The 16,919-nt window shown below is 40.3% G+C and overlaps 1 protein-coding gene across 1 annotated transcript; it reads right to left on the reverse strand.

Annotated features, from left to right (window-relative positions):
• Window positions 1-1,192: 1,192 nt before the first annotated feature.
• tamalin (trafficking regulator and scaffold protein tamalin) lies at window positions 1,193-15,455 on the reverse strand. Its single transcript, XM_014146774.2, has 8 exons — window positions 15,151-15,455; window positions 13,406-13,458; window positions 7,668-7,719; window positions 5,576-5,678; window positions 4,511-4,604; window positions 3,271-3,337; window positions 2,548-2,614; window positions 1,193-2,205 (listed from the first exon to the last, which is right to left on the reverse strand). The coding sequence occupies exons 1-8, from the start codon at window positions 15,349-15,351 to the stop codon at window positions 1,673-1,675; spliced, it is 1,170 nt and encodes a 389-aa protein (XP_014002249.1). The 5' UTR covers window positions 15,352-15,455; the 3' UTR covers window positions 1,193-1,672.
• Between the last annotated feature and the right edge of the window lie 1,464 nt (window positions 15,456-16,919).

Consider the following 16,919-nt stretch of genomic DNA (forward strand, 5'->3'; position numbering starts at 1 on the left):
AGCTCAATAGGGTTGAGATCCTGGTGACTGTGCTGGTCACTCCATTATAGACAGAATACCAGCTGACTGCTTCTTCCCTAAATAGTTCTTGCATAGTTTAGAGCTGTGCTTTGGGTCATTGTCCTGTTGTAGGAAATTGGCTCCAATTAAGCACTGTCCACAGGTTATGGCGTGGCGTTGCAAAATGGAGTGATTGCCTTCCTTCAAGATCCGTTTTACCCTGTACAAATCTCCCACTTTACCACCAACAAAGCACACCCAGACCATCACATTGCCTCCACCATGCTTGACAGATGGCGCCAAGCACTCCTCCAGCATCTTTTCAGTTTTTCTGCATCTCATGAATGTTCTTCTTTGTGATCCGAACACCTCAAACTTAGATTAGTCTGTCCATAACACTTTTTTCCAATCGTCCTCTGTCCAGTGTCTGTGTTCTTTTGCCCATCTTAATCTTTTTTTTTTTTTAATTGGCCAGTCTGAGATATTGCTTTTTCTTTGCAACTCTGCACTGTTCTGTAAAGGGAGTAGTACACAGCGTTGTATGAGATCTTCAGTGGAATAGCCTTCATTTCTCAGAACAACAATAGACTGATGCTTTTCAGAGGAAAGGTCTTTGTTTCTGGCCATTTTGAGCCTGTAATCAAACCCACAAATGCTGATGCTCCAGATACTCAACTAGTCTAAAGAGTTGAGTTTTAATGCTTCTTTAATTAGAACAAAATTTCTCAGCTGTGCTAACAATTGCAAAAGGGTTTTATAATGATCAATTAGCCTTTTAAAATGAACTTAGATTAGCTAACACAACGTGCCATTGGAACACAGGAGTGATGGTTGCTGATAATGGGCCTCTGTACGCCTATGTAGCTATTCCATTAAAAATAAAATCAGCCCATGTCAAGCTACAATAGTCATTTAGAACATTAGTGTCTACACTGTATTTCTGATCAATTTGATGTTATTTTAAATGGACCCAAAAAAATTGGGTTCTTTCAAAAACAAGGACATTTAAGTGACCCCAAACTTTTGAACGGTAGTGTGTGTGATATATAACTATATAATGCCTTCACGGTTGAGAGTGATAGAGCAACTGCAACTTCTTAGAACAGCTGTGGAGAAGACAGTCAATGTACTCCAAGGAACAAAGTAGTCATTATTATATGCCCAAAATAAAAAATAAATCAAGCAAGGCTAATCAAAATGCCACACATTTATTTGCAGATATTTTTGGCAAGAAAACACCAGATAAAACTGGTACAAAAACAGTAACAAATGTCTCTTACAAAAAAATCCCATGTGAATATATGGGGCATTTATTTTCAACTGTCATGATGACAAAACTAAATTAAAACACAAAAACAAAATCCTTCATTCTGTACATAGGTCAAACTAATCAAAAATAAATAAATAACTTATGAACTATGGAAACAGTAACCAAGGTACAGTATGAACAGGTGTCTCCTCAAATTGGATTGTGCTTCAGAACTCAAAGGACCATTGGTTCTGCTGGGTCAAATGTGTATTCATCTGAACAAGTACAAAGATATTTCTGGACAGACATTTGGTCTCTGTGGCACTAGTTGAAATCTTTGGTTGTTAAGGTTGAGTCAGAGGCAATATTAAGTCTTTGGGTCAAAAAGAGTCTAGTTCTTCGGGTGTTTAGTCCGTTTAGTTCTCAGAGCTTGCTTTCCTCCTCCTCCATGCCTCTGTTCAGTCCAGGGATGAACTTAAGGAGGTGTCGGCGGAAGCTCTTCTGTTTGGGTTTCCTCTGTAGCGAGCTGAACCCTCCCGATTGTGCTTTCTCCCCTGGTGCTGATGAAGAGTTATTGTTGGAAGCCCTCAGGTAGCTGCGTGTGCTGGAGCTGCGGGTCAGGTGGGTCTTGGCTGAGGTGAAGAGCTCACTTGCGGGGCGGATCAGTCTCTGCTTACCCTGTGGAGGCTTCTCCTGTTCTGGTTTCGGTTTGTATTTCTCTGTGCTGCTGGTGAGGTCACCATTGGCATCGTTGAGGTGGTCGCCCTGCCTCTGGTACAGACAGGTCTGGTAGAGTGGGTCCTCCTCCATGGTGGCACTCAGGTGGCTGGCGCTGCTGCTGGTGCTGCCGGTGCAGCGGAGAGCACGCAGGGCGGCCGGGCTCGGGGTGCCCAGACTACCGTACACCCCTGCAGACTCCAGGGACTCATAGATAGCAGCATCACTCATCACTATACCTAGAGGACACAGGGAAAGAGTGTTACAATGGACATCACTGGTTTAGCATACATCTTAAATTGACTTTAAATGAATTTACCTGAGATCATATTACCTCGACTAACCGGTGCCCCCGCACATTGACTCTAAGTGTACCCCCTGTGTATAGTCTCGCTATTGTTATTTTACTGCTGCTCTTTAACTACTTGTTCCTTTTATTTCTTATCCATATTTTTTAAACCGCATTGTTGGTTAGGGGCTTGCAAGTAAGCATTTCACTGTAAGGTCTACACCTGTTGTATTCGGCGCATGTGACTAATAAAATGTGATTTGATATACATCAACATAAATTAATGACTTACCATGAACCAGCCTCTGCTCTTGCGTCATCAAAGATCTGTATTCATCCCATTTCTCATGTAGGGTTTGCTGATGAAAGAAAAAGCATAAAAATTAGAAAAGGTGATAATTTGTGCGATTTCAATTTGTTGGAGGCGCTTGGGGACAGCAGCCGTCATCTTGAGGAAAGCCACTTATCTTCACACATTAAAAGTGTCCTTTTTACCAGCCAAGTGTAAAGTAAGAATATAACTATGTGTCTACTCTCGTTCACGGTGTTCACACAGCATTATGTAAGCGCATTGCAGCCGTTAGTCATGAAACAGGTGGGAGAAGAGGGAAAAACAGGTGGTAAAGGGATTAGTCTGGTGAGAGTACTGCACTTTCTGTCTGCTGGCTATAGGCTTTTCACTACACTGTCAGTCTGATCCCAGTGACACACTTGCCTGATCCCAGATCTGTTTGTGCTGTATACTCAACTCCTATGGTTGTTCACACACACACACACACACACACACACACACACACACACACACACACACACACACACACACACACACACACACACACACACACACACACACACACACACACACACACACACACACACACACACACACACACACACACACACACACACACACACACACACACACACACACACACACACACACACACAAACCATTTCTGTTGAAGGAAGCAGAACCACAGGTTTGCTACAGAGGGGAATAGGAAGAGATGTTCACCTTTAGATACTGAAGCCTGGTCTCCAGTTCTGCTTTTCGAATGGAGTCGCTGTACACTGTTTCCAGCCTAAGGAAAGACACAGCAATGTTGTTAATTCAGACACAGGAAGGCCAGAGAGCCACAAAAAAGGATAGTAAGGATTCACAGCATACTCTGGACCCAATTAAGAACAGAGAGGAACTTCTGAAGTAGCTGTGAAAAGGCTCTTATATAGGAGACCCTAACATGCTAGTCTAGGCTCAACAGTTTGCAAGTAGGGGAGAAAGCTTCAGAAGGTATCACGTTTCAAGACACCCACTCGACTTTGGCAACTGGTGCACCTCTAGGGGGTTTCTTGTTTTTACTGGGTTGAAACAAGCTCTCTGTTAATAGTTCAGTAGGCCTATATGTTTACTAGAGGCAAGAATAATTAGATGAAATCTATAATAAGACAAGAGGCATGCACTGGGCCTTTTGTGTGGTTAACTTCACTCTTATAGAGTTGACTTCTGAGTTTATAAATGGGGCCCCGATTCTAATAGGACTTTCATCTTTTACAAGCAGACAAAGAGAGCAAGAGTATGGTTCCAATTTAACACTGAGAAAGTTAATTCTGCATATTAAAAAAGGGTAATGACTTGCTTCTAGGCAACTTTGGTGTGCAAACAAATTGTTTAGAGTACATCCATGGCACATTGATTGTATGGTAGCTATTTAAAGGAGTACAGAGGTGTTGGGTTAAATGTGGAAGACACATTTCAGTTGAATGCATTCAGTTGTACAACTGACTAGGTATCCACCTTTCCCTTTAGATAGGCCAGCTGCAAAGTCAAAATCGGCTATATTATAAAAATGAATGGTCTTGATTTAGGGTTTGGCATTAAGGTTAGCAGTGTGGTTAAGCTTAGGTTTAAAAATCAGATTTTATGACTGTTGCTATTCCAGCTAGTGACCACTGCAGAGCTGGCTTCAGAACAAGATTCATGACGAAAAACACAAACCTGCTTCTCAGTCGATAGATAATGACTCCATTATCAATTGTGTGATTTTGTACTTTGGACCGCAACATTGCTCAACCAAGAAGATCAAAGATGTATCAGTATCAAAACGACACTAAAAAGTATTGAAAAATGGTCATAGAACACAAGGAACTCTTTATAGACCGATCTGAATAAGGTCAATACAAAAAGTGGAGCAATTAAGTTGTTACCGTCGACAACCAGTCCAGTTCTCTTTCCCATTGAACTCTGATCTGCTTACCTAATTGAGTTCCCAGAAGCCCTGATTAGCTGAACAATCTCCTTGTGTAGATATCCATCCACGGTGGTCTCGTTCACACTAGCGATGGTGTCCCCTGTGCACACAAACAACATGCATGTTAAGAAAAACAGACCCAGTTAATTCCAGTGTGGTTTTATCATAGCTGTGGTCTACTGAGACTGGTTTGATCCCGCTAGTGTCTGTGGTTTATGGAGCAGCTCATGTGTGATACAGACACTGTTTCTAGCCTAAACCCTGGCTGTGAGGTCACGGCAGGCCACTGCTGTTGTTAACCACTTTTCCTAATTTCAAGACGGCCTGAAAAATATTATCCAAGCATGTGTGTGTTACTTTATCTGTTATTGTTAAAGTATTGCAAGTTTATTAGATTGTTTGTTATTAGTTTCAGATGGGTAGAGAAGTCTGTCTAGGTCTGGTTTCATTTGGCCCTGCCTCTAGTGCTCCTTCTCTCTCCGAGATGAATAATACTCTAGTATCCGGTTTAGAGAAATTAAAATGTGAGAATATACAATTCCTTCTTTCACTATTGTTTCTGATATAATGGGCAATACATTCTTTTTTTCCTTTTTTTTAAGATTGGCAAAGGCCAATTCTGTCTGAGGTATTTTTGAGAAATAATGTTTCAGACTAAAGAGGAAATAGAGAAATTGATGAAATACAAAAAGAGATAAAAATAGACATGGCCAAGTCATTGTATGCATTTGAGTTATTGTATCTGGCAAGGCGGCAACGGAGACAAGGGAGTTGACCTGCATGATGTTTGCTGTAATAATCTCTCCATATAGTGTTTGACTGGAAAATGAGTAGGCACATTTTTTGTTTGTATTTGAACATCCCTAAACAGCCGACTGAAACTCATTTGTTCACGTGTTTACTTAGGGACGACTACCATCCTGGCTGGCAAACAAGAAAGGGACAGGACTGTATCAAAACCACCTGTCCTTTATTCTTTCCCTATTTTCAGTAAAGGCAGGTCATGCATGTGTCAAATGCAGTTAACTGTTATAAAGTCCCTAATGAACCGGGGTTTTCAGTTCCACTTACCGACTTTGAGTCCGGCTTGTTGGGCGGGGCTGTCGTCGTGAACCTTGCACACAAATGTGCACATCTCCACAGAGTTCTGGTCCTGGTGGTGTAGCCCATATGTCTGGAAAAAGGAAATGAGGAGAATGAGTTACAATTATTATTACATCTCCCATGTCAAATAAATATATTCTTAGGAACAATTAGGTGCAAGACATGGGAGAAAATATGTTAACAATTATCAGAAACATTGCATTGTGTTCAAAATCATTAGTAATTTCCCATCACAAACGCTTATTAATTCTCTTTACATACAGTATGCCTGAGGTCGATACCTGAAGCGCTAGGCCTTGCTACTTAACAGACAAAGGTATTTGAAACTTCGAAGACAGCCCCACTTTGAAGACAGCCCCATTTGAGTGGTTAATCAAAAACGAATACAGCCCTATCATAGTCCATCATAAAAAGGATGTTAAAAGCAGTCTCTTCATGAGCAAGGACCTTTATCAACAAATTTGGTTAGAACAAATCAGACAAATTCTCTTATGGTTTACCAGTGACATTAAAAACCATTCCCTGTCCTCATACTGCAGAGAGATAAAAAGGTAAACCAGCACTACTGGAACCAAAACTGACACGCAAACATTTTCCACACTATCACCATTTTGTTGACGATCTTCCTCAGATTGAGTCACATGACAGTTTCTGTCTTGGAGGCAAATATGACAAACAACCACAGCCAGACTTCCCCTTAAGTTGTCTTGTCAAGTGAATCATTCAACATTCCACTGCTGTCTGACGGAGTGTTATCCTGAGGTGACGTTTAAACGCAGAGCTTTCACGGACTTGCTTGTTAGCTGAAACAATAGGTGACAGTGACAAAATGACGGCAATTCCACAGACAGTAAATCATGTCAAATGCCAAGGGCATTGAAATATTTTATATTGATTTATACACTTTGTTCTGTTGGAATTTAGAATTCCCAAATGAATGCTTACGAGCCTCCCTTCCTTCCCAGACCCAGGGGCCTTCCACAGAAACCATACATGCAAATGACCCTAGAGATGCAAATCCCAATCCAACTATACATTTACATAGTTGATACTGACATTATCCCCACTGCACTCAAAGCTAAAGGAATGGGAGAACTGGTGACTGCCTGGTGAAGTCCAGCGACATGATGGAAAAAGCACAGGATCCTAAAGCCATCCAGCTCTCCTGTCTCTGACCACACTTCCTTAAGGACAGGGCCAAGCAGAAAAGGAGGGACCTCCATCCCAACACTAAATATAAGCAGTACTATGGAAATGATCATTTACATGGCCCTTACATTGGCCGGCATCCTCTCTATAGAGATAAGGCTGTCTGACAACAAGTGGTGCATTCTGAAGAAGAGCTGCGGGGACAGAGAGGAGGGAGCTCTAACAGATAAAGAAGGCAGAAATCTGACTGTTTACAGTGTCCGAGGGATCGGAATATAGTAGACTGTCTGACACGACACGCAGTAGTGAGAAGATTTTACAAAACCACGCCGATTCGAAAAAGGACCCAAATGAAAAAAAGCGAGAAAAAAAAAGTAAAAAAAATACACCCTCTCTCATATCAAGTCCCGAGTGGTGCAGTGGTCTAAGGCACTGCATCTCAATGGTAGAGGCATCCCTACAGACACACTGGTTCGAATCCAGGCTGTATCACAACCAGACGTGATTGGGAGTCTCATAGGGCGGCGCACAACTGGCCCAGCGTCGTCCGGGTTTGGCCGTCATTGTAAATAAGAATTTGTTCTTAACTGACTTGCCTAGTTAAATAAAGGCTAAATAAAAAAAAAGTTATGGGATACATCAGAGCCTTATACAGCGAGTCTGAGGCTCACGGATACATTTCTCCCTGTATTTGACAGATATGACGGTGACCTTTGACGCTTTCAACACATGCACACACTCCACTCAATCACATTTGATTTATGGGGTGAAATCATCCACATGGTTGTAGAGAACAAATCTCATCAGCGTTAATGTGAACATGAGAGAGAAGGAAAATCCTGTTAAATGACGCTCAGAAATCCAGAAATCCCCCGTAACATACCACCTCCCACGTCTATTATCCTCTTACCTGAATCTCAAAGCCAAACGTCTCCTCATCTTTCTTCTCCAGGATAACTTCTCTAAAACACAAAATAAAAATGTGGATATGATTAAAGAGTTTGATATTCATTTACTTGCAGTATTGAGCCATGAGTCAATTGTGACTGGCGACATCACCACCTGGTGCAAATAAGCATTCACACGTCTGAGTGAATACTTCGTAGAAGCACCTTTGGCAGAAATTACAGCTTTCTGGGTAAGTCTCTAAGAGCTTTCCACACCTGGAATGTGCAACATTTACACATTATTCTTAACAAAATTCTTCAAACTCCATCAAATTAGTTGTTGATCATTGCTAGACTACCATTTTCAGGTCTTGCCAGAGATTTAAGTCAAAACTAACTTGGCTACTCATGAAACTTTACTGTCTTCTTGGTCAGCAACGCCAGCGTATATTTGGCCTTGTGTTTTAGGTTATTGTCCTGCTGAAAGCAGACTGAACCAGGTTTTCCTCTAGGATTTTACCTTTCCTTAGCTCCATACTGTTTATTTTTTATCCTGAAAAACTTCCCAGTCCTCATCGATTACAAGCATACCCATAACATGATGCAGCTACCACTAGGCTTGAAAATATGGAGAGAGTTACTCAGTAATGTGTTGTTTGGGGCAAATCCAATACAACACTTTGTATGAATTGCTGTATTACTTTAGTGCTGTGTTGCAAACAGGATACACGTTTTGGAATATTCTTATTCTCTAAAAGCTTTTTCTTTCTTTGCGCATATATAAAATAATATTTGACCTTAATATAATACATAAATAACATCTATTTAGTCTCAAATAAATAATGAAACATGTTCAATTTGGTTTAACCTCTTATGGCTAGGGGGCAGTATTGACACGGCTGGATAAAAAAACGTACCCGATTTAATCTGGTTACTAATCCTACCCAGTAACTAGAATATGCATATACTTATTACATAGATAGAAAACACCCTAAAGTTTCTAAAACTGTTTGAATGGTGTCTGTGAGTATAACAGAACTCAAATGGCAGGTCAAAACCTGAGAGATTCCTTTACAGGAAGTGGCCTGTCTGACCATTTCTTGAACTTCTTTTCCATCTCTATCTTTTACTAAGGATCTCTGCTCTAACGTGACACTTCCCACGTCGTCCATAGGCGCTCAGAGCCCGGGAAAAAACAGAATGTCGTCATTCCAGCCCCAGGCTGAAACACATTATCGCCTTTCTCAAGTGGCCGATCAAGGGACTCTGGGCTTATGCGCGTGACCCGACCGCCCCCGCCTTTGTGATTTTTTCCTCTGTTTGCCGAAAAGGAGATTCCCTGTCGGAATATTATCGCTTTTCTACGAGAAAAATGGCGTAAAAATTGATTTTAAACAGCGGTTGACATGCTTCGAAAGTACGGTAATGGAATATTTAGAATTTTATTGTCACGAATTGCGCCATGCGCGCGACACTTCTTTACCATTTCGGATAGTGTCTGGAACGCATACGAACAAAACGCCGCTATTCGGATATAACGATGGATTATTTTGGACCAAACCAACATTTGTTATTGAAGTAGCAGTCCTGGGTGTGCATTCTGACGAAGACAACAAAAGGTAATCAAACTTTTATAATAGTAAATATGATTATGGTGAGTGCTAAACTTGCCGGGTGTCTAAATAGCGAGCCCGTGATGCCTGGGCTATGTACTTAGAATATTGAAAAATGTGCTTTCACCAAAAAGCTATTTTAAAATCGGACATATCGAGTGCATAGAGGAGGTCTGTATCTATAATTCTTAAAATAATTGTTATGCTTTTTGTGAACGTTTATCGTGAGTAATTTAGTAAAATGTTAGCGAATTCCCCGGAAGTTTGCGGGGGGTATGCTAGTTCTGAACGTCACATGCTAATGTAAAAAGCTGGTTTTTGATATAAATATGAACTTGATTGAACAAAACATGCATGTATTGTATAACATAATGTCCTAGGGTTGTCATCTGATGAAGATCATCAAAGGTGAGTGCTGCATTTAGCTGTCTTCTGGGTTTTGGTGACATATGCTGGCTTGAAAAATGGGTGTCTGATTATTTCTGGCTTGGTACTCTGCTGACATAATCTAATGTTTTGCTTTCGTTGTAAAGCCTTTTTGAAATCGGACAGTGTGGTTAGATTAACGAGAGTCTTATCTTTAAATAGCTGTAAAATAGTCATATGTTTGAGAAATTGAAGTAATAGGATTTTTAAGGTTTTGAAAATCGCGCCACAGGCTGCAAGTGGCTGTTACGTAGGTGGGAGGAATTCGTCCCGCCTAGCCCAGAGAGGTTAAATAATGCAAAAACAGTGTTGGAGAAGAAAGTAAAAGTAATATGTGCCATGTAAAGAAGCTAATGTTTAAGTTCCTTGCTCAGAACATATGAAAGCTGGTGGTTCCTTTTAACATGAGTCTTCAATATTCCCAGTTAAGTATAGTTATTATAGGACTATTTCTCTCTATACCATTTGTATTTCATTTACTTTTGACTATTGGATGTTCTAATAGGCACTATAGTATTACCAGCCTAATCTCGGGAGTTGATAGGCTTGAAGTCATAAACAGCGCTGTGCTTCAAGCATTGCGAAGAGCTGCTGGCAACCGCAGGAAAGTGCTGTTTGAATGAATGCTTACAAGCCTGCTGCTGCCTACCACTGCTCAGTCAGACTGCTCTATCAAATCATAGACTTAATTATAATATAATAAACACAAAAATACGAGCCTTAGGTCGTTACTATGGTCAAATCCGGAAACTATCATTTCGAAAACAAAACGTTTATTCTTTCAGTGAAATACAGAACCGTTCTGTATTTTATCTAACGGGTGGCATCCATAAGTCTAAATATTGCTGTTACATTGCACAACCTTCAATGTTATGTACAATTCTGGCAAATTAATTACGGTCTTTGTTAGGAAGAAATGGTCTTCACACAGTTCGCAACAAGTCAGGCGGCCTAAACTGCTGCATATACCCTGACTCTGCTTGCACAGAACGCAAGAGAAGTGACACAATTTCCCTAGTTAATATTGCCTGCTAACATGCATTTCTTTTAAACTAAATATGCAGGTTTAAAAAAAATATACTTGTGTAATGATTTTAAGAAAGGCATCGATGTTTATGGTTAGGTACATTGATGCAACGACAGTGCTTTTTTCGCGAATGCGCTTGTCAAATCATCACCCGTTTGGCGAAGTAGGCTGTGATTCGATGATAAATTAACAGGCACCGCATTGATTATATGCAACGCAGGACAAGCTAGTTAAACAAGTAATATCAACCATGTGTAGTTAACTAGTGATTATGTTAAGATTCAGTTTTTTTATAAGATAAGTTTAATGCTAGCTAGCAACTTACCTTGGCTCCTTGCTGCACTCGCGTAACAGGTGGTCAGCCTGCCACGCAGTCTCCTCGTGGAGTGCAATGTAATCGGCCATAATCGGTGTCCAAAAATGCTGATTACCGATTGTTATGAAAATGTGAAATCGGCCCTAAATAAAATCGGCCGAGCTCGAGTTAGTATTGTGGAGTAACTACAATGTTGCTGATCCATCCTCAGCTCCAATTACAGCCATTAAACTCTGTTTTAAAGTCACCATTGGCCTCATAGTGAAATCCCTGAGCAGTGTCCTTCCTTTCCGGAAACTGAGTTAGGAAGGACCCCTGTATCTTTGTAGCGACTAGGTGTATTGATACCCCATCCAAAGTGTAATTAATAACTTCACCATGCTCAAAGGGATATTCAATGTCTGCTTTTTCATCTACCAATAGGTTCCCTTCTTTGCAAGGCATTGAAAAACATCCCTGTTTTTTTGTGGTTGAAACTGTGCTTGTAATTCACTACTTGACTGAGGGACCTTACAGATAATTGTATGTGTGGGGTGCAGAGATGAGGTACTCATTTAAAAATCATGTTAAACACTATTATTGCACATAGAGTGAGTCCATGCAACTTATTATGTGACTTGTTAAGCACATTTTTGCTCTTGAACTTATTTAGACTTGCCATAACAGAGGGGTTGAATACTTATTGACTCAAGACATTTCAGCTTGTCATTTTTAATGAATGTGTTAATTTCAAAAAACATAATTCCCCTTTGACATTATGGGATATTGTGTGTAGGCCAGTGACAAAAATATCTAAATTTAATCCATTTTACATTCAGGCTGTTACAACTACATGTGGAGAAAAGAAATCGAGGGATGTGAATACTTTCTGAAGGCACTGTAGCTCATTCTCATCAAAAATGTTATACGATGAAATACTATCTATGGAGAGCACTCTGGCTATCTCCAGATAATACATTTCTGGGTTATCTACTCTAGAATTGTTTTCTCTGCAAAAACTGCATGGATGATGGACATCATGATACCTAGCTGTGTAATACACTTACAGTTAAACTGAACTCTAAAATGGTAAATGTTTTAAGCAAAAACAAACCAGTATTGAAATAGTGAAAAGGTTGTTTTCATTTAGGCAGGGATGATAAAATCTTAAAGTTAACAAATCTAAATTGCATTACAAACCATCCAAAGTACACTACTATGAAAATAACTACAGTCCTGCTACAGTAACAGGACATAGATCTAAATTACATGACAAGATACTTCTGTTGCCCAAAACGTGACAAGCACTCTTTTGTTTCTAAAAACCTCTTTGCGTCATGAAAGGTCACATGTCCAAAGGTCTAACTGGGCAGTGGTCTGCAGTATGCCCTCTACATCAAAACAGCATCAATAAATTACATAAAAATGAATAATACATTAGAATGTCAAATAGTAGGATCTGTAGATAACCGTCCAGTCCCTCAGAATCCCCCCCAGAGCTGAATCACGTTCTGTGAATGCGATTCTCACACAAATTATGGTCAATCGTAAATGATCATTATACAAGTTTTACCGGTGAAATGACCGTGCAGCATCTGCATGCCAACCATTGATCTCAATCAGTTTCATGGGGATACGCGTTTAGATCTTGAGTTATACAGTGTTGTTTCAAGTATCCTTATGAGTTATGTACAGTGAAAGAATTTTAGAGCAGATGTTAAAACTGTATCATACCCGTGTTTAGTTTAAATTAAAAAAAAGCATATTTTTCCTAGTGGCGCATGCTGTTGAGTTTTGGCTACGAGAAAAAATATGCAATCATTCGCACAATCAACCTAAAATCTCATCAGAAATTAGGTGGTGTTTTGTCTTACAATAACATTATACTTTGCCATTATATTTGGTTCTGTTATGTGGAATACTATCATTATGTGATCTTGCAGACATTCAGCTTTGATCTAACTTTATTAAACGAGCAACATTCACCAGAGTAGCCTGTTCTCTGAGCAGCCTAACAAGTAGAACAGAGACTGTGCCTAAAGTACAGAAGTTTCAGACCTTTCGCTGTCGGGAAGAGGGGTCCAGAGAAGTCACTCCGTAAATAGTAATAACCGCAAATACAAAAGGTTGCTGTACTGCTGAATTTCTGTAACTCACTCCATTTAATTCTCCCAAAAGCTGAACCCAGAGGCCTACTCAAATTACTCTGAAAGCAGCCCACTGTAATTTTGCTAACATGCACCATTTGAGTCTGTTGTGAATGAAAGGGTTTACGAATGCTGTTCTGGCATTCTGTGTACGACATATGCTTCCCTCCACCACAGTGAAGAGTGAGAAGTGACAGAAAGGCAGATGTGTCCTGTAACTGATGCCAGGGGGAGAGATGACTGTTTGGCTTACCTCCGTGGCTCTGTGGTCTGAGTCAGGGGAGTCCTCTTCTGCAGCCCACCATTCTGTGACGAGAAAACATGACGGACATGAAATAACAACCAAAGACAGGTGTTTAAAGGTTCAAACAGAAATCACAATGCACGCAAAGGGGATTTTCTTCCTACCTACGTAGGCCAGGTTTGCAGGACACACCTCAAACTCTCGCTTGGGTGTGTTGTCCACCAAGTCCTCCTGAGGCATGTTGTGTGTGTTTGGTGTCTATGTTTGTGTTTAAGCTACTGAGCCAAAACACAGGTAAGAAACCATTACAGATAAAACCAGTATGTCTGTGTCTGACTGTCTGCTCTCGGTTGACCCTATTTACTGTCATAAGTCACAGGAGATGTTTTGGACTTCTATATTTAATTATCTACATCGGAGTGCACTGACTTGTGATGCCCAGACTGCTGATCAAACCAAACTGTGTGTCTCTGTTTTTTCTGATAATGATAATAAAATCTCCCCATTTCTACAGGTTACATTCAGAATGTAGACAAACAAGACGTGTGTATGGATTGGAGCCTTGGGCCTCTTGCCACAATCCCTGCATTGAGGGAAACCCCAAACCAAATTGGGACTTTGGGAGACCCACCCAACCTACACTTTACCTAGTGTAAACTACAAGTATCTCTTACACTACATCACTTACCATATTTAGCCTACACTACAATCAATTCACCTCTGTTCTACCTCAATTATTTTAAATGTGGCCCCTATGAAAGGGCGCTTTGTGTCACTGCCTCATGTAACATTTTTTTTTAATATATATTTACACTGCCAGAATTGTCCTGGGCCCCTCAATGACTTCATTTATTCGCAAGTACCCAGAGAGAGACCCGTGGGGGTGGTAGGAGCAGAGCAGGGTCCCCTGCACAATGCCCTGTTGTGGTACTAGGCTCCAGATGATGTGAGATGTACGAAGGAGGCCTCCACAGAACTCTGGCTGGCTTCCTAAGACAGTACAGTAACACTACAGAACTGGGCCAACCAATGTCACACACCTTTCCCATAATAACAGTTTTACCAGTCTACATCACAGTACATTCTCAGATTATGATGAAGCTTGGCCATGTTAATTCACTAGTAAAGCCAGCACTGTTCCTTGTGAAGCAATGTTCAGACACAGTACATTATGTTTGCCTGCCTAGAAATACTCATTTGATGCAAAACGAATTTCTCAATGCAGAGACATTATGAAATGGTTGGATTGCACTGAATCAAGAGGGAGTCTGGAGTGTGGCACTCAAAGAGTAATGTGTGGGTGGTCCTGTGGTCAGGAAGTGGCAAGCTTTAGTACGTGACAAGTGGACACCATGTGTTTTTGCTTCAGTGTGTGTCAACATTTATACAAAGTTTATATCAAAATGGGGAACAGACGCTTGGTGTGCACAACAGGGCATCCATGTCGGGCTCTGACAAAAGGTCACAAATATTCACACTGCTGTTTCTAATTAAATAAAATGTCGTCACAGATAGGCTAATGTCTCCACTCATAATGAACAACCGACATCAATGTATGTGCTCGTGTGAGAAGCCACAAGGAAATCCATATTCAAATATTGAGCGTATCCGCTGGCCTCTGTACCTTACGGGCAAGTGACACTGTATTTGGCTAACTGAAATTATGTGCTTTCATTGATGTGTCTATTATGCTAGACTACTTGATTGAAGGAACTAGTGAAAGTTAAAGTGATCAAGTTAAACAGGATACACACCTTTCTGAAGTTCCTTGGCAACGTTCCACCAGAGTATGCCAAAGTCTTGTAATTATACACTTCCGAATTAGTTGGTAAATCCATAGTTTTACAACTGTCTGACTTTGAGGACGGAAAGTAAATATCGTCGTGGCTCGAAAGTCTACTAGATGGATCACTGGAGTTTACTTTTTTAAGCTTTCGTAGCGTCATATTCTTCATATTATGAGCGCTCCGATCAAGAAAGTACAAAAAGAAACCAAAAAATTCTGAGTGAAACGTCTATCGCAGCAAACAACACCGATGCTTCTGTCTGGACAGCATGCACAACTTGGCAATAAGAGCGAGGACGCGGGAGGCGTGCCCTGTGATGCACGCGACACAATTGGATGGCAAGTCGTTTAGTGTTTTCTTTTGTTTGTCGATCGGCACTTCGTGCACGTAGGCAAAAACGAATGTGCCAAGAAATGAGCATTTTTAGATAATTTTGGGATAAAATGTGGGTTCTTTCGTTTTGCTAGCCAGAGCTGTGTTATTATGGTAAATGTTATTCTGCTAAATGGTTCAACTGCTAGAGAAGTGTGTAAAACGTTTCACACGCCTGAGAAAAGCCGTTGCCTATAAAGCCTACGTTTATGAAAGAAAATTGTCTCGGTTTAAGATAAATATAGCCTAACAGACTACAGCTGTTTTAAATTATAAAAAGTTATCAGATAAGTTGAACAACATTGGTCGGTGGCCTAGATATTGTCATTGCAAGAAGAGCAGTATTGGGGAGTAGTGAACTACATGTAGTTCAACTAGTAAGTAAACTACATTTAGCAATAGCTTGGTGGTAGTTGAACTAAATTAAAATCTAGGTAGTGTTTTCAGTAGTTCGTTATAATTATTTTGCCATGTAGCGGTGTAGCTAACTAGTGGAACTACAAACTACTTTTTTTGCTAAAATAAAATATGGGTGAAGTAGAAAATGTCCTTTATTTTCCAGGATCATACCTGCACAATTCTCACCTGAAACATAGTTGTGTTTAATAGGCTAAATTACACATTGTTGTTACCATATTACCCCAAAGTGATCTGTTCTTGCAATTTGGAGTCATTTACATTTCAGATTTACATATTAACATTTTTCATGAAGTAGTTTTTTCAAAGTTACTTTAGTTACGTAAACAATATTTTAGGGTAGCTTTAGTGTAGCTTAACTTCTTTCAATGTAAAGATATTGGTAGCTTGGTAAACTTTTTTTCAGAGTAGCTTCCCCAACACTGAAGACACAATAGCAATTGCTTCTAATGATCCATCTGTGAATGTACCAAAGTATAAGATCATGGGGCCCAGCCAATGAGATTGGCACAGAGCAGACTGCTAAAACTGAACTTGGGCACCCCCTGTGATCTTGTATGTGTAATATATTTGGTGAGACCACAATACAGTACCTTTATTTCTGTAGTAGGGGAGAATGTGGTAATTTGAGCAATGTTTTTACATTCAGCATTACTCTGTCAAGGGATATATACACTGAACAAAAATGCAACAACTTTACTGAGTTACAGTTCATATAAGGCAATCAGTCATTTGAAATATATTCATTAGGCCCAAATCTATGGATTTCACATGACTGGAAATACAGATATGCAAAAGATAGGGGTGTGGAGCAGAAAACCAGTCAATATCTGGTGTGACCACCATTTGCCTCATACAGCACGACACATCTCCTTCGTATAGAGTTGATCAGGCTGTTGATTGTGCCCTGTGGAATATTGTCCCACTTCTCTTCAATGGCTGTGCAA

This window comes from Salmo salar, chromosome ssa15 (assembly GCF_905237065.1).
Source record: "Salmo salar chromosome ssa15, Ssal_v3.1, whole genome shotgun sequence".
Lineage (NCBI taxonomy): Eukaryota > Metazoa > Chordata > Actinopteri > Salmoniformes > Salmonidae > Salmo > Salmo salar.

Excerpts from the sequence above, each read along its gene's own strand:
- tamalin (XM_014146774.2), bottom strand. The coding sequence starts at position 15,351 with ATGAAGAATATGACGCTACGAAAGCTTAAAAAAGTAAACTCCAGTGAT. Across the intron at positions 13,459-15,150 it reads TGCCAAGGAACTTCAGAAAG|AATGGTGGGCTGCAGAAGAG; the intron begins GTGTGTATCCTG and ends TTCTCGTCACAG. Across the intron at positions 4,605-5,575 it reads ACAAGCCGGACTCAAAGTCG|GGGACACCATCGCTAGTGTG; the intron begins GTAAGTGGAACT and ends TTGTGTGCACAG.